General features: G+C 39.6%; 1 protein-coding gene across 1 annotated transcript in view; it reads right to left on the bottom strand.

Moving 5' to 3' along the window:
- The window catches only part of LOC135472531 (fibrillin-1-like), a 104,059-nt gene that overhangs the window by 48,980 nt on the left and 36,094 nt on the right, over window positions 1-18,985 (bottom strand). Inside the window, 20 exon segments of the mRNA XM_064752075.1 lie at window positions 6-131; window positions 1,049-1,174; window positions 1,641-1,763; window positions 2,262-2,384; window positions 2,677-2,802; window positions 3,222-3,347; window positions 4,177-4,299; window positions 5,801-5,926; window positions 6,425-6,550; window positions 7,248-7,373; window positions 11,615-11,740; window positions 12,141-12,215; window positions 14,641-14,787; window positions 15,115-15,243; window positions 15,680-15,733; window positions 16,083-16,223; window positions 16,774-16,902; window positions 17,433-17,558; window positions 17,997-18,122; window positions 18,367-18,585. Of these exon segments, the coding sequence (XP_064608145.1) occupies window positions 6-131; window positions 1,049-1,174; window positions 1,641-1,763; window positions 2,262-2,384; window positions 2,677-2,802; window positions 3,222-3,347; window positions 4,177-4,299; window positions 5,801-5,926; window positions 6,425-6,550; window positions 7,248-7,373; window positions 11,615-11,740; window positions 12,141-12,215; window positions 14,641-14,787; window positions 15,115-15,243; window positions 15,680-15,733; window positions 16,083-16,223; window positions 16,774-16,902; window positions 17,433-17,558; window positions 17,997-18,122; window positions 18,367-18,585 (2,523 nt within the window).

The following is an 18,985-nucleotide window of genomic DNA, read 5'->3' as shown; positions in this document are numbered from 1 at the left end:
CTTACCTGTACAATTTCCCCCAGTCACATCCAGTTTGAAGCCAGAGTTACAAACACAGCGAAACATCCCAAATATATTCTCACACTGCCCATTAACACAGAGGTTTCTGAACATGTCACATTCATCAATGTCTGTAATGCAATTACACAACCTGGCATAATAAATGTCTTAACATGAGTTTATTATTGATGTACATACATACTCCTGTCCATGTAACATTATAAACTCTTGGGGAGATGCAAAAGTCAAGAATTTGGCTTGATTCGCGAATATTTTACCACCACAAAATATTAACAACATGTAACAGTTGCCTACATGTTGGGCAGTAGTCTAGTATTAACCATCACGTAGTTCCACACTATAATTTAGTAACCACTTAATAATGAGTCCCATATTATAAAACACTGGGCAGTTGTAAAATTATTACCCAATGGGCAGTTGTAAAATTATTACCTAATGGACAGTGGCACATTAATCAAGAATATCTCCCTTAAACGATGCCAGCATTAAGGCGGAAGGAAACTGGGCAACGCCTGGTATTAAACCCATCACCATCCGAAGGTTGCTGCAGACCTTCGGCTGAAGAGGAAGCCAGCATGAACTGGAGTTCAACTCGCAGTGACCGCACTGTTAAGAGGCTCCTGGGTCACTGTGTCGCGTTGGCACACTTACCACCTTGGGCACAGAGACCCTCCAGTGTCACATATAAACTGCTGGGTAGTTGCAATTATAAAGCTCTAAGCCTTTGCTCTTTAGCACTGTCCACTGCACAAAGATGTATATCAGGGCCATATCTAGAGCCATTTTGGCTCCGGAAAACTAATCAATCTCACAAGAAAAATTGAACAAAATATGACTGTTAACCAATAAAAAGTTTCTTCCATACAAATTTCCTTCATTCTTGAAAGCTCTCAGAAAGGACCACTCCGAGTTGCATTTTACAAAATTTCTTTATGCATGGTCACAATTGGGATTAATTTTTTTTCCACATATGGCCTTGTATATATACATGTGCAGTCAAGTAAAATAAAGCGTCTCCAGTACTTACCTTCACAGGCCCTGTCGTTGTCTGTAGGGGTGAAGCCCATGTCACACTCACACCTGTACCCACCGGGGAAGTTCAGACACTGACCATTCTCACACAGACTCGGGTTAAGGCTACACTCATCCACATCTACAAAAAGCACGATCACATAGCCAACATGTTAAAACATTGGCAAGTTTTCGAGTCAGGTGTAATAATGGGATGACGCTCATATAACTAATGAGTGATCACGGATTCATACATACCATATTTACGAACTGATATTCAGTTCATAAATTTGAGTTTAAAACTGAATTTTCTGGTTTGAAACTGAATATTTTCGTAAGAAATTCAATTTAAATAAGAGAAATATTTATACTTGATTTACTCATATTTTAATACACCATATGCATAGTCCTCCAGCATGTGGACATTCACTATATTATAAATCTATTATATAAACCAATTTAAGCACTTATCACAGATTTGAAGGTACATGTAAAGCAAAGACATGAACATCAACAAATTAACAAACTTTAACAATTTAACAGCTTTAACAAACCGTATACAGTTTTAATTATAATACACTGGATAATTACTACAAATGACTGCTCACCTCTGCATTCGTATCCATCCCCACTGAAGCCTCCATCACAAACACACCTGAAGCTGCCGTCAGTGTTAATACAGGCTGCGTCAGGATCACAGCCTCCATTACCACGCAAACACTCATTGGTATCTGATCAAGAAATTACAACATGAAAGCTCACAAACTTAACACATAACTGTAAAACTGCATGCAATTTACCGACACTACATAGACTATGTCCATGTCATCCCTTTCATGCTGTACGCTGATTATACATGATTTGGCTTCAACAACTGGAGATTTATAAATTCAAGTCTGATTAAAATTTCATTTATTTATTCACTGACTGGTGTTTTACGCCGTACTCAAAAATATTTCACTTATACGACGGCAGCCAGCATTATGGTGGGAGGAATCCGATTAACATTTCAGTACCGTGCCATACATGTATGTTATAAATGTTTAACAGTAAGGATAACAACTCAAGTAGAAACTTATTCTTGCTGGAGTACATATCACATCTTTTATTGAAAGTCGCATCTACTGAATGACATGAATGACCAAGTTCCCTTATTAAGTATGGACTTTAAATCTGGCAAGTTATATTTATAACAAAAAATATATAAATAAAACAGAATGGGTACAGACCTAGGCAGACCAAGCCATCTCCAGTGAATCCCGGTTTACAGTCGCATTTGTATGATCCCTGGGTGTTGATACAGAGAGCATTCTCATCACAGGCTCGGTCCAGAGCGTCACACTCATCCAGGTCTGCGAGAACAAAGAGAAAAGTCATAGTAAACCACAGTTCTTCCGCACAATCTTGACATCTCTTATGTAATTGCTAATCTAATTTTTTTCTAACTCTCATGTTTCTCATGGTAATGCTCTAGCTGCTCCAATAATGTGTTATGACAAAAACAATACTGGGATATAAATATACTCAAGAAGCCACATTTATTTATATTAGATAGGGAGATCAAGGAATGTAATAGTCTGAAAAAAATTCACATATCCCCAGATTAAGACCTGGATCTTTGACATGTTATATACATCTACGTACCAGTACAGCCTGGGGTTCCTGGTTTGACAGAGTAACCAATGTTACAGCTACACACAAACGAACCAGGGCTGTTCTGGCAACGGCCGTTCAGGCAAAGGTTCCTGTTCAGTCTGCACTCATCCACATCTTAAATACAAAACAGGATAAGTTAACAGCCACCTGTAAGGCAAATTTTGGCTGCTTTACTTTCTGCAGGCCTCACATTGAAGCTCTGATTCGATACTACTTTCATTGCCGGATTCCACAAACCAAGTACAATCTCTATTCTCATAAAGTCACATTTTGTGAATGTAGGTTTTACTGAGTTTGGGGTATGTTTTAAGCAGAAATCAGAGTAACTGGGTAGCATAAGATGGTAGAAATATTGACAGCCATGAGATTTTATGACAGAAAAGCAGGAGTGCCTGGTTTTAAAAGACAGCTACATCCTAAATAAGTAAGGAACTGAGGCAGATATACAGTTGTGCCAAAAACACTAGGATTAGTATTTCCACTTGAAAAAAAATAAACTGAACATTCACTTTATTATAAGGAGACCGTCTCACCTATACAGAGCTTCTGGTCTGGAGACGGCATCCAGCCTCCAGTGCAGATGCACCGATATGAGCCAGGTAAATTAGAACAGCGATTTCCTTCACAAATATCCGGCGTTTCCTTGCACTCATCCACATCTGAGAAAATTACAACACTCTACATAAACAAATCATTCAAGTCATTAATCATTCAGAATGGTCAGAACATGGTCTACAAAAGCTGCAATCATATAAAACAAATCATAAAAATAATCCAAACACAATCTGGCTTTTGGAATCTTCCAAATTTATTTATTTATTTGATTGGGGTTTTATGATATACTCAAGAATATTTCACATATATGACAGCAGCCAGCACTAAGGTGAAAAAAAAAAAAACAAGCAGAGAATGGGGAAAACCCACAACCATCCGCAGGTTGCTGCAAGACCTTCCCATGTACATTCAGAGGGGAAGCCAGCATGAGCTGGACTTGAATTGACAGCGACTGCATTGGTGAGAGGCCACAGAGGCCCCTTCTTAGAAACGGAAATAATAAATGTTCAAATCCTAACTGGTAACTGGAGAAAACCTCTGTAGCCTTGCAGAAACAGAGGATAGTTTCATCACATATCAAAAACTAGCAAAGTATGGCATGATTTCTTGACCATGTGCTTGTATAAAAGACTTTATTCACACAAATGAATGACACATTATTACTGTATTTTTACCTAAGGTTTAGCTTTATTCAAGTGACACATTTTCCTTGATTCTGATTGATTCATCCACCTTATAGTGCCACTTCCGGTGTTCTTTTTTTGGGGGGGGGGGAGTTAGATAATTTGGATCTGTTTCTTATCAGAAGAAGACTTAAAGAGTTTGGCATCCAAACATACCATTTTCTTTTTGCTTCTAAAAGTGCATTTTTCCAGGCCAGACTTTAGGTGAAATATGCTATTTTCTGTTTATTAGACTAAAGACTGGCTGTACCTCCACATCTCCTGTGATCAGGCATGAGGAGGAACCCTGGGTTACATCCACACAGGTGACTTCCCGGTGTGTTGATACACAGATCCTGGCAACCTCCATTCCCATCCAAACACTCGTCAATATCTGAGCAAAGAAACAAACCAGTCACATGGCAAAGTCATCATCAAAGACAGGCAAGTCTACAGTTCAATCAGACAATTATTCTGGACAAGTAAAGGCTTCATGGGTCATACAAGGAAATCATTTGCTGTTACAAATAAAGTCTCTATCATCTGACCCAATAGCATGATAGCTACTAAATGCTATAGTCAATCGCCAGGTTGAGAAGTAGAATCAAGGCAAAGTACACCAAGAATATAATTCTAGGGTTACTTATTCTATTCTCTTACTCAATATCCAGATATTTCCATTAAGTGTACAAGAAACAATATACAGTACTATCATTTGACCATTACTGCCACAGCTGTAAAACCTTTGCAAGTAACAGAGTAGCATGTCACTAGTCTACTTGCAGTTGTGTGGATTTGACAGGATTTGCAAAACACTGAAAGATCCTGTAAACCAGCCACTATTCACTGACTACAGTGTGTGCCAACACCTTTTATTGGCAGATGGCAGTGGTAAGCTAGAAGTCAGTTACTGGTGAGCTTGGGGCTTGGCAGCCAGAACCCCTAGTCAGGACGAGGAAGGGATAGGGGAAAGGGTGTTCAGAGACCACAGGCCTTCACTGTCGCAAATGACTTCACCACGATTTACTTTGAGCATTCCTTTACTTAATCAGAATTAAATTAAATTAAATTAAACAGGTATTTCAACTGCCATTTATTCACAGAAACAATATGACTATATGCACATGTGTGTACATAAATCTCTTATCTGCCTTTCCTTCAGGGCTACATAGAAGTACGTTTCTCGTTTAGACCCACAAATACTTTCAAAATCAGACTATGTACATCTTCAGTAAATCCGGTAAATTCCACCAAGGCATTTCTAAATGAAGTGTAATTAACTACTTATGTACTGAATTATATAAGGGTTGGATGCTTAAAAGTTTAATCTGCTGCATTTCATGGACAATTCTTTTCGACAGACGAAATTTCCCTCCACATTTTTGTTGTACTGCCTACAGTCAAGCTTGGCTTTTGTGCCAAAAGAACAATTTACCATCAATCAGGCACATTCGCACTTGTTCGGCACGTATGCACTAAAAACTTTACCAGTTTATTTTTCTTTGACAATATACAAATTATCACTTTGCAAACAATTGAAATTTAGGGCCGGGCGCAAATGGAAAGATATATTAAGGGCAGGGTGGCTGAGATAAGGGGCAGGGCGACCAAGTTCAGGGGTAGGGTGCTGTGCCTCATGAAAAACGCCTAGTAAAGGGTCTGCTGGGTGATACTGTATTATGCCAATTAACCCTTCCAGTCAATTACTGACAATGGTTTCACAAGGTATTCAACTGTGAACATAAATATTGTGAAACTGTAGAAAAAATGTCTCATATTAAGGTATTGATTTGTGGTTTTGAAATGGTAAATGTGCACTGCATGCAGACAATTACCAACAGCCAAATATGTACGCTGAAAACTAATTTAATGTTTTAATGGGAAATAACTCTAACCAACACAGGTGGTCTTCAGCTCGTTGGGTTGGTATCCCTCCAGACAGATGCATTGATAACCTCCCATGAAATTCTCACAGATCCCATTGGAACATAGACTGCTAGCTGCAGAGCACTCGTCCACATCTGTAAAAGTCAAATCACAAGACACTTGCATATAGTATTCAGGAAGAAAGCCCTAACAAAGCTTTAAAAAGGGAATTTCTGGGTAAAATGCGGATATCTCACTAGCCCTAATTCCTCTGGCTACAGGCGGCCCTTTCCACAAGAACAAATTATACATTTTGGACATTTATGACTGATTTCCTTCCTAATACAACATTAATTTTTAAGTGAAAAAAAACACTTAAATTGTGCACCACCGAAAAGCTCCATGGATCTTTCATTTCATTGTTTTTCATGGAACATTACAGTAAATTTACTTTCATCTTTTTATTTATATACACATGTAGTACATGCACATATATTAGATGCTATTGTAAATTTTCACTATTGCCAATGTATAAAAAAATTCTGGCAATACTTTGTTATATTCATTCACACATTGACAAACAAATTCTAAATTTGATAGTGTAACCCTCTATAGGTAAGGTTTTCATTCATTCCTCCACTTCCTTTACATACCTTTACAGTATCTGCCATCTGGGGTGAGTTCATGGCCGTCGGGGCACTCACAGTGAGAACCCCCTGGGGTATTGACACAGGTGCCTCCGCGACACAGGCCAGGCTGGTCCACACACTCGTCTATATCTGTTATCAACAACCAAAACACAATCCCACTTACAGCTGTTGGCTAAAACTTTTTTTGTTTTGTTTATTTGATTGATGTTTAACACAGTGCTCAAAAAATTTTTCAACTGCATGGCAGTGATCAGGTTTACATTTCCAGCAAACAAAAGTACAACACTGTCCTTTGTCAAATATCATCTCACTAAAAGCTGCAGTCAAAGCAGTGGGAGCTGGATTTGGACATGTGATTTCTCTATAGTGGCCACAAAGTCAGTTTATTAAATCAAATATCAGCTTATGTATGTAATTTTCTTTAAAAAGGTGATGTTTAGAAGTGAATTCTGGAGCAGTTTGTTGAAACCAGAGACAAGCCTAATTGTTGCCCAAAACATCTAAAAACTGTTCCAAATGTGCAGCTTTGTTACAAAAAAAAACAACAGAACCTCATGGGTGACATGGCTACAGAAACTTTGAAACATTAAGCTGATATCTGCTGCACTAATATGTACAAAGCATACATGTATATGATCACTAGTTCAAAACTGAAAGATTTGGTAACATAGTTCACAAAACATGTCACTTTATTTTGGTAGATATTGCATTTACATGTCCTGATTCTAACAACACAATAGCATATCACTTGACATATAATAGCTTGAATGACATGTGCTTGTATGTCCCGCCAATACGGAGAGCAGTAACGAGACAAGTGACTTACCCATGCACATCTGCTCCATCATGACAGCTTCAAACCCATCTAGACATTCACAGCGGAACCCACCCGGCTGGTTAATACAGGTACCATTGGCACAGATCCCAAACGAGATACGACACTCATCAATGTCTGTAAGACAAGAGTTACACAAAAAGAATCAACAGCTTGTGTGATACAAGATCTCACCAATATCTCTAATAGAATAGAGCTCATGTCATTAGATGTTATACATCACAGAACAAACACCAATATCATACCAGCTAGAACCTGAGTTCTGTCAACATTAGAGAATAACTGAGGATGGAGAAGCATCAAAAACCTGATAAACAAGATGCTGCACTCATCAATATCACATACACATGACATAATACACTTACCACTACCAATATCTGAGAAAGACAGAGATAAAATCTGCCAAATGCTATCCAATTTGAATGCATTTGATTTGACAAACAAGTTAAGGCAATCATTTACATGTATAAAACACATACGAAACATGGCATCTGATCATGTATTTTTTTAACAGTACAGCGCATGCACAACAGCAAATAAGGGTGTGCTATTTCACGTGGTCTGATTGCGCTTTGGCAGTACCCTGTACGCGCCCAGACTGTACACTGTAGTGTCTGTAGTCTTTTGCAGCTCTGTACGCGCTCTGGCCTGATCACTGAGACATGGCCGTGGCACCTCATGGCCGAAACAATATACATGTCCACCTGCGAAGGGTTACCACATATCCGCAATCTGTTCAATACTGCAGACGTATTATTTCTGTTGGAAAACACGCAGGAATGAATGGTTCCAGATATATATGGCTGTAAAATACATGAAGAATTATAGCTTGTTATGATTATTTTGGAATAATTCCTGCGGTCATTTGTTCTCTTATTTTAAAAACCAGTTACAGAATGCGGTCACGTGCAGAAGGGGATGGCAGCATACACATGGAAATGTGTATAGGAAACTACTCGCACTAGCTCTGAATGTCTGTTTGTTTTTCATTTTCATACAGATCACTTTCAGAAAATGTATATGTTTTGTTTCTACAGTAAACTTTGTCGTTTATGATATACACAGAACGGTTAAAAATTTTTGATTACAGATTAACGTCACAATATCAACATTTCACCACATCGTGGCAACTTTATAATTGGAAATTAAATTTAATATGTAGAAAGTTTACCTCTAATGAAATAAAATCAATCACGACTGGCATGTTTTGTTGTGTATTTATATTACAGGATGTATGCTTCAACTCCAGAACTTGTGCAGACAGAAATCAGACTCGACAAGCTGAGTTTGCTCACAAGCAATCTTTTGTATCACTGGGTTTTCGCATGCATAAGTCAAACAAACTATACGAGTGTTATAGTGGTAGGTCATTGGTATAAATATGTTGCAGTATTGTTCTTTGATATATTGTTTTGTTCTACAAGTACAGCACCCGGCTGGAGTCGCAACGATCAAAGTTTCATTGGCATGGAGGATTACTATTTGAAGACAATTACAGATCCTCCGGCAGCCATGAACAGAAGTGAAAGACAGCATACATGCGGAAGCGGAAATATATATATATAAACCTACTCACACTAGCTCTCAAATGTTTTGACTTGTATTGTTTTTGTTTGTTTTTTTTGCTGATCACTTCTGGGACAGCAGAATTATTTACCAGCCACATGCTTTGTTGTATTTTTATATTACAGGGTCAATGCATCAACTCCAGAACTTTTTTGCCTTTCATCACAGGTTTTCAACTGAACAGATCAGTTTGATTTTCTGAAAACCATGAATATGGCGCGGTGCTGTTATTGTATGAATAAACCACATTTGCTCCTGACCGGGGTCCCAAACTTAACCGCCTGGGGTGTCTGTTTATTATTTCAAGATAATTACAGATTATCCAGCAATTAGACTGGCATGTTCGGTTGGGACTAAATTAGGTTTGCACATGGCAGAAGACTTAAAAGATTTACACTTGGTGTGAGGAGGAGGAGGACTCAAGATCATGCAGCTATACATGCACGTGCAACATTTCCATATGACACAAAAAAACATTGTTTTTGCCACTTGCCTCCATTTAAATCAAGTAATTAAGGTGAATATAAAATAACAGTGTGATAGGAAGTATACGTACCCACTGACCATCACGTGGGGAAGCATGCACACACACTCAAACATACATGTACACACGTCCCACCTTCCAAAGCACAAAATGTTAATACCGCTTTCTTTTTTGACATTCGTTACCTGCACATTCCATTTCCATTGCTTTGCCAATGTAACACCCAACATTGTTGCACCCGTACAAAAGCATTTTGTTCACGGAGTATTGGTAAATAGCTGAAAGAAGATCTGCTTTTCCAGAAGATTGCTGTGTCGCTGAGATAGAGCCATGACGTCCAGACGCACACAAATGTACAGTCTATGAGTTCTGGCTCACAATATTTCGTCACGTACAGGCTGGATTATTTAGTCCAATTTGTTGTGTAATCTTTTCCTTTAAATCTGCTTGATTTCCCAATTTAAGAATAGGACATCGGACTAGCATATTGTTGCAAAGCATTAATAGTGGCTGAACCAACTCCTATTGCAGGTTTCGAACGTGGCTTCTTGAAGTTCAGGTGCGAAGGGAAGATGTAGCAGATGAAGACAAAACACCTTAGGATGAGTATTTACTATATGGGGGTGGAATGGATCGAAAACTCTATACAGTTCTGGTTGTAAGGATCAGAAAAAGTAATCCCACCATACACAATGTATAAGCTTTAGACTTGTATTCATGCATAAGTGGTGACAGGTAGTAATTTATCTTCTCTACAAGGTACATAAATGAAGGAAACGACCACGTAGGCTCCTTTTTACAAAAGTTCTGCAAGCATGCAATTTACCACTTTCTACTTAGCAAAGCGTTTTATATCTTTCCATATCATTTTTTCACATTTTCTCAGAATGTCATACTAATATACATGGTTTTCTTGAAGGAATATATAGGTCAGTGCGCAAATCATGGAATGATGATACACTTCCCCAACAACTAATGTTACAGTATACACCTGTAGGCGGCAGTAAAATTCCACATGTATCTGCCAAAGTATTTAGATATTCCCTATGTAGTATTGATGAAATCCATTCAGATTTGGATTTAGAATAGTTTAAGGAAAGTGTTGAACGCATTCAAGTTCAGTACTTTGTGAATTCTGGAAGTGAGTGCCCTAATCTTGTTTATACTTATAGCCAGTTGTATATTTATTTATTTATTTATTTGTTTATTTGTTTGATTGGTGTTTTCTGCCATGCTCAAGAATATTTCACTTATACGACGGCGGTCAGGATTATGATGGGAGGAAACCCCGTTTAGGCCGGGGGAAATCCACAACCTTATATTTTGGTGATGTTTTGGCATCTCATCTATATTCCAGCTCATGTGTGCACGTGTTAATAAAACTTTAAAAACATTTGCGTTAGTGTCAATGGACGAAGGATACTTTACCCAAAATACCTACATGTACATGTACCTTAAAATATAAATATTTAAATATTTTCATTAACTAAAACAATCAAAAAATTTTAATGGCCGACATACCTTTCGACTCAGATTTATACAATGTGGTCTGACAGATAATTCTGACTACGCTAGAAGTCTGAAAGCGTACTGGCGGCTTGTGTCATTCGTCTTGTAATTCTCAAGACAGGTTTTACCGCCACATGGTCGCGGTAAGCTGCAGCATGTCAGCCGTACTACATTTATTTTCATGGCACAGGTAGATTATATTGTTCATTTTCTATAAAGGCATCACATAACTGAATGTAATCTGGCGCAAAACTATAGTTTTGCCAGGTAAAGATCGTAAACACTTATTGGCATCTTGCCTGCATATTCCAGTCCACCCATGCGCCTGAAAACAAAACCTGATAATCTTCATTTCAAGTAAGTGTGTGAGCGTATTTACAGATTGTGTCATTCTTTATTTTCGCGGCAGATTTCACTGCCAGGTGGTCATGGTAACCTGCATATTGCCAGCCGAAGTACATTTATTTTCAAGGCACAGACACTAGTAGTCTTACGTGGAAGGCAACTGCCTGCTGGTCGTCAACTTCCTGCAGTGTGGCAGCGGTCTGGGCGCGCTTTGTTAGTGGTCTGGACGAGCTTTGTCAGGGTGCACACAATTTGCTGTTGGGCGTGGGCTGTGCTGTACATGTATCTTCTTTTTCTTTGTTTTAATCTGCTGTACAAAGTTGTCTTATTTGGTTGAAATGCGATGATACACTAAGACTTATGTACACTACCTAAATTCATTTATTTCTGACCAGTCTACATTTTAACCCTCATTAAACATTTAAAGATTATGCTGATTTCATATGGCCCTCACCTGTACAGTTCCTGCCTGTGTCATCCAGCGCGTACCCCTGCTCACAGACACATGTGTAGCTCCCCACTGTATTGCGACATCGACCATTCACACACAGGTTAGGGAATGTCATGCACTCATTAATATCTGAAATAGTCACATATGTCCAGAGAACATGTGTGAGTCTGAAATGGCAATGTAAACATAATTTCTTGCAAAGTCTTACCTAAGAAATAATGGTTTTGTTTCCTACATATACAGTACTAGATTTAAATTATTTCCATAAATATTTACTACATGTAATATCAACTTTGTATTTCCGGCAGCTAACATCAGATAAAATCTACCTTTACAATTTAAAACAATTTTCTATTTACAAGGGCTTACGAAATATTTTTTAATCACATGCTAACCACAACCCAAAACATTTGGAAAATAAGGTAATTTTAAACCTGAAATAAGACACATGACCATCAAAAATGACAATTTGTTTCTTAATCTTGTTATTTCAGTATTTATCATTTCTTCTTCCTTCACTGTTTCATACCTGTCATGATGTCTTCTCCTGGTCTGCCACTGGGTCCATACCCAGGCTTGCCACCACACATTAATTTGGCCTCCTCTAAAAACAATTTAAATAAGTATTGTCATCACTGCTTTCTGGCAATCTCGAACTGTGAGGAATAGTTAATTCATAAGAAAGAACCATAATACCTTATCAGTCAGGTATTCATCAGTCAATCATAAAAATCACAATTTAATTTCAGATCCAATGAAAACTGTATGGATCTCCGAAACATTACCCTGCGCTATCGCGCTGATCAACTATGCCACGGAGGCCCCGGCAGCAAATTAAGCTACATGTGTACATGTACGAACATGGCCAACACACCTCAATCAGGTGTATCCTACATATCCCCCTTACTGGACATAGGGAGTGAGTGAGTGAGTGACTGCTTGGGGTTTAACTTCGTACTTAACAATTTTCCAGTCATATGACAACGAAGGAATCCTTAGTGTGCATGTAATGTGCCTCCTTGTTGCAGGACGGATTTCCACCGCTCTTTTATCGAGTGCTGCTTCACTGAGACGCCTTACCGAAGGCAGGTAAGGCGCCCCGCCTGAGCCATTATACTGATACGGGTCAACCAGTCGTTGATGCTGAATGCCAAGCGAGGAAGTTACAACTTCCTCTTTTAAAGTCTTAGGTGTGACTCAACCCAGGATTGACCCTGGATCTACAGCTCTCGAAGCAGACGCTCTACCAACTGTGCTATCAGGTCCGGTCAGACATGGGGAAGTGTGGATAGGTGTACTCTACATATCCCCTTTACTGGACATGGGGAAGTGTGAACAGGTGTACAATACATATCCCCTTTACTGGATACAGGACAGTGTGGACAGCTGTACGCTAGACCTTACCTGCATTATGTATGGGGCAGTGTTGACAGGGTGTATCCCACCTGTATTGTGTACGGAGCAGTGTTGACCAGGCGTACCCCACCTGTACTGTGTATGGGGCAGTGTTGACAGGGTATAGCCCACCTGTATTGTGTATGAGGCAGTGTTAACAAGGTGTACCCTACATATCCCCTTTCCTGGACATGAGGCCGTTTTGGCACGGTGTACCCTACATATCCCCTTTACTGTGCATGGGGCAGGGTGGGCAGGTGTACACTACATATCCCCATTACTGGGCATGGGGCAGTGTGGACAGGTGTACACTACATATCCCCTTTATTGGGCGTGGGGCAGTGTTGACAGGGTGTACCCTACATATCCCCTTTACTGGACATGGGGCAGTGTTACCCCACCTGTACTGTGCATGGGACAGTTAACAGGGTGTACCCAACCTCTACTGTGTATGGGGCAGTGGTGATCAGGTGTACCCCACCTGTATTGCATTTGGGCAGTGTTTACAGAGTGTACCCCAACTGTGCAGTGTATGGGGCAGTGTTCAAAGGGGGGGCCCCACCTGTATTGTGTATGGGGCAGTGTTTACCGAGTGTACCCTACCTGTACTGTGTATGGGGCAGTGTTGACAGAGTGTACCCTAAATATTCCCTTTACTGGACATGGGGATGTGTGGACAGGTGTACACTAGACCTTACCTGCACTGTGTATGGTGCAGTATTGACAGGGTGTACCCCACCTGTACTGTGTATCGGGCAGTCTTGACAGGGTGTACCCTACATATCCCCTTTACTGTGTATGGGGCAGTGTTAACAGGGTGTACCCCACCTGCCCAGTGTACCCTACATGTCCCCTTTACTGAACATGGGGTAGTGTGGACAGCTGTACGCTAGACCTTACCTTTATTGTGTATGGGCCAGTGTTGACAGGGTATAGCCCACCTGTACTGAGTATGGGGCAGTGTTGACCAGGTGTACCCCACCTGTACTGTGTATGGGGCAGTGTTGACAGGGTATACCCCACCTGTACTGTGTATGAGGCAGTCTTGACAGGGTATACCCTACATATCCCCTTTACAGGACATGGGGCAGTGTGGACAGTGGATAGGTGTGCAATACATATCCCCTTTACTGGACATGGGGCAGTGTTGACAGGTGTACATTACATATCCCCTTTATTGGCCATGGGTAGTGTTGACAGGGTGTACCCTACATATCCCCTTTACTGGACATGGGGCTGTGTGGACAAGTGTACAATACATATCTCCTTTATTGGCCATGGGGCGGTGTTGACAGGGTGTACCCTACATATCCCCTTTACTGGACATGGGGCAGTGTGGACAGGTGTACCCCACCTGTGCAGTGTATGGGGCAGTGTTTAAAGGGGGTACCCCACCTGTACTGTGTATGGGGCAGTGTTTACATAGTGTACTCAACCTGTCCAGTGTATGGGGCTGTGTTGACAGGGTGTAACCTGCCTTTACTTTGCATAGAACAGTGTTTACAGGGTGTACCCCACCTCCATTGGGTATGGGGCAGTGCTGACAGGGTGTACCTCACCTGTATTGTGTATTAAGTAGTCCTGACAGGATGTACCCCACCTGTACTATTGGCATATTGCACCCTATAACTTACCTGTATTAGGTTTGGGGCACTGTTGACAAGGCGTACCCCAGGCCTTGCCAATAGAACAGCAGCAGACTGCCTTCATGTAGAGACCAGGGGAGGGGGCAGAGCAGTAGCCAGACCGGTAGTCAAGATAGCAGACGTCCTGTCGCATGTCTACAACCAACATTAAAAGAGTATACAGTTTACACGTGTGGGGTTTTCAATTTCAAGAAAATGGTAGGATGCAAACCAAATTTGAAGTATTATGTTGTGTAAGTCAGTAAACACAAAGTACATGTATGTGAAATTTCGACAATGATTCATTGCGAAATACAGTATAACACTAGTACTGGCAATCTGTATTTTATCTTTGGCATTCGAAACAAAGATATTCAAAACATATGTATGCTGGCCAGCGGGCTTTTTGTTTTAAGCAACCTCAAAAATGACAGTATAAATGTTCCATTTTCTGTGTAGCTAAATCCCATAAAGCCTACTCACCTATGCACCTTCTCTTGGTGGAGTCCAGGCTGAGGCCGTCAGGACAAGTACAGGCAAACGAGCCCTCGGTGTTCACACATTTCCCTCCTCCCTTACACAGACCTGGGAACACCTCACACTCATTCACATCTGTCACAAGTAAAACACAAAGACATATATTATTATAACTTTACAACAAGTTTCAATCATCAATATCAAATTTGGAATATTTAACAAGAAACAATGTATCTGTATTCAAAACCCTTTACTTTCACTTAAGTTTGGAAATCTGGGATATATGCTTAGCTGATCAAGAATAATGTATCCAACCATTGTGTTGGTGTTGTAAAATTACATTTATAGTGAATTACCACTGTTCATAATAACACAATCTGTGGTTGCACTATCCTGTATCTCATTTACTTCAAACACATTTAATTCTAGCTGAAATGAAATTGATTCTTGTTTTTAGATCAGGTGAGCAGGAAAAAAAAAGTATGAAACACTACAGTATCCTAGCAAAGAAGTTAACAGCTTAGAGTAGAGTAAATTAACCTCCAATTAGTGACCAAGACTTAAGACCTACCCAAACATGTGACACCATTCTGAAAGTGGAACCCTGCAGGGCACTTCCTGGCCTCTGGCAAAAACAACAAAAAATGACACATGGCAATTAGCTTCATTATATATACATGTAAATCAGGAGTCTTTCTTTTTTTTTTACAATAGGATGGAGCAATTTTTTCATTTAATATTATTTATACGGTCCTGAAAACCTTTATAACAGTTTTTGTTCTACAAGTTATGTCAGTGTTTCCAAGAGACAGCGATTTAAGAGTATTCTGAGAACTAGGCCACATCAAAAACAAATGAAAAATCTTCATTATGCCAACTTAAAGACATATGTACACAATAACTGCAGCATGATGCGTAACAATGATAGAGGTTCTGATTTCCTGAAAAATACATTACTACTACAGCGAAAGTACCTCCAGCAACACAGGGTTCACAGGGGCTTCCCCAAGCCACCCCCACACTGCTGCAGCACTCCTCCTTCAGGGACAAGGAGTTTATGTTGTCCTCACACACTCCATCACGGATGGTCATCCAGCAGGCTCCTCGTCTGTTGTCTAACACAAGAGAACAATCAATTGCATCGTACAACAGGGACAACAGAACTGGATACTATCAGTTAACGTTACCAACAGAATATGCAGAAAATATTCTACATTACATAATGCACACTTTACAAATTAACTGTATCCAAGGTTGTGACTCAACGTACACTTGAAATAATCAGTGTGAAACTGAATCTGCACCTCAGAATATCAACCAAACTAACATTGAATATTCAGTAAAAGCATGGAACAAAAATTTTAAATATTTCCTCTTATCCTGAAACATTTAAATGTGAGCACAAACTTCTTAACTTCTTGCTGATTTGTTTTCCCTCTAAATTCCAATATCGAATTCACTCCTCTAATTCCAATTTCGAATTCACTCAAGTGATATATCTTACTTATAAATTATACTTTCCTTTAAGGAATGGGAATTCAGTGAAGATATTGTACAGCTGACACAATGTAATACCGGTACAAATTGTTAAATCGTCATAGAACTACTGTATCACGTTTGTTTTGACTTCTGACCAACTGAATCATTTTTGACATTATATCTTACCCACACAGACCCTGCCTGAAGAGTCGAGTGTCATCCCGGGCAAGTTACATTCACAGCGAAAACTGCCTGGGTTATTCACACAGATACCATTCACACATGGGTTAGGCCCAGTCCGGCATTCATTTATATCTGGCAATGAGAAATAGACACCATCTGTAAATTGTGTGTTAAGTATTTGTATATTCTTGTTTTATGTCACCCTTTCACTTGCATAAACACACAGGTTGCTGACCAAAATTTCCAATGCAAATACTTAATATAACATTATTAAGGCAAAAATTGTACCAAAAAACAAGGCACAAAAATATTCTTAAAATGATGAATAAATGCAAGATATATATTATTTTAATATAAAAATTTTAACATCACACATATTTATTTATTTGATTGGTGTTTTATGCTGTAGACCCGAATATTTCACTTATACAACGGCGGCCAGCAATATGGCGGTTGGAAACCCGGCAGAGTCAGGGGGAAACCAACGACCATCTGCACGCTGCTGGTCGACAGACCTTCCCACATACGGAAGGAGAGGAAGGGAGCATGAGCTGGGCTTGAACTCATTGGTGAGAGGATCCTAGGTCATTGAGCTACACTACTTTGCTAAACACTTAAGCCATGGATGTGAGAGCATTTAGCTATGTATGTCGACAGTTTACCTTCACACATGCGAGTTGAAGCGATGAACTTGTAGCCTATGGGACAAATACACTGGTAACTGCCAGGGGTGTTCCTACACTGTCCACCGTCACACAAAAGCCGGTTCACATCGCACTCATTCACATCTGTAAACATACCAACCAAGTGTCAGAGAACTTTTTTGCACGCACTGATCAATGAGTTTCATTTATGTGCAATAATAAACAATTACTGGTTTCACCATCCATAAAATGGAACGTATTTGTAATCAGTTAACCGTCCTCTGCTGTTCGGGCGAATTATACTTACCAACATTGTTTCCCCCAACACTCCTCAGTAACAATATAATGAAAATGTAATATGAGAGCACTTCAGCTCTGCACATTTTTCTGGTTGGCTTGTCATGACATGTTGGCTTGTAATATATGACATGTACATCAAAAACTTTTTGGTTTCTATTGGAACAAGATATCATGAATAACATCAAGAACACATGTATTGTACACAAACATGCTATCTCTGCAGGCCTGTTTAAACATCATCAATAACATATGTAATTAGGTATATGTATTCCACTGGCTCACCTCTGCACACCTTTCCAGTTCTGTCCACCTCATAGCCTGCGTTACAAATACATCTGTATCCTGCCAGCAGGTTTTCACACACACCATTAGGACAGAGGTTTGGCATCAGCGCACACTCATTGATATCTGAACACACAAACACAATACTTGGGCATTTACTGTGCCACTTTTCACACGTTTAATTCATTATAATTATTTTTTTATTTTATAAATAAAAAAATGAATATTTTATTATTTACACGCCTGAAGGCAGTTAAATTGAAAGAAACAGTTTTGGACATGAGCACTAGATGGTATCCCACTAAACCTGTCACCAAAGACCCTGAGGTAAACACATGAAAAGCATTTTTAGAGAATCAAGTCAACATACCTTTTCCTTTAAAGTCCATGCCAGGTCCATAGGGGCAGAGTTTCTTGTAGTCAGGATTGGCCATGGAGGGACACTGCTCACAGGGTGTCCCCCAGCCTATCCCTGGAGCCTCCATGCTGTCCACAGTACAGCAGCAGGAGGACTTTGTCACCAGGGTGCCCGATGGGTTAGAGCACCTTCCACGCCTCATCTCTGTGTAACATAGGCCTTTTCTTGTGTCTACAGGCAGAGATCAGATTGAATAGAAACCCAGATTCAATCAGCATTTTTCTCTAACATATTTAAAATGAGACAGTCTCCAATAATGCATAAAATCATAAAAAAATTTATAATTTTATAGTAAATGCTGACAATTTCTTTAACCTGAAAACCTCTATAATGAATACATGTACTGAAAATATATATATCAAAATATAGAATTAAAATATTAACAGATAAAAATTATTTGGAAGATACATGTACATGTAGGTACATAAATAATACTAAGACAGAAATCAGTAGTTTGTTTCGCTTTGCTTTATTAATGCGCATGAGGTCATTTACCAAAAATGTCTTGTGCTAAAATCCCCATTGGCCTGACTGCTGATTGTGTCATGGGAACTTAGGAGCATACATTTCA

This window comes from Liolophura sinensis, chromosome 8 (assembly GCF_032854445.1).
Source record: "Liolophura sinensis isolate JHLJ2023 chromosome 8, CUHK_Ljap_v2, whole genome shotgun sequence".
Classification (NCBI taxonomy): Eukaryota; Metazoa; Mollusca; class Polyplacophora; order Chitonida; family Chitonidae; genus Liolophura; species Liolophura sinensis.
This window is presented reverse-complemented; position numbering and strand designations above follow the sequence as displayed.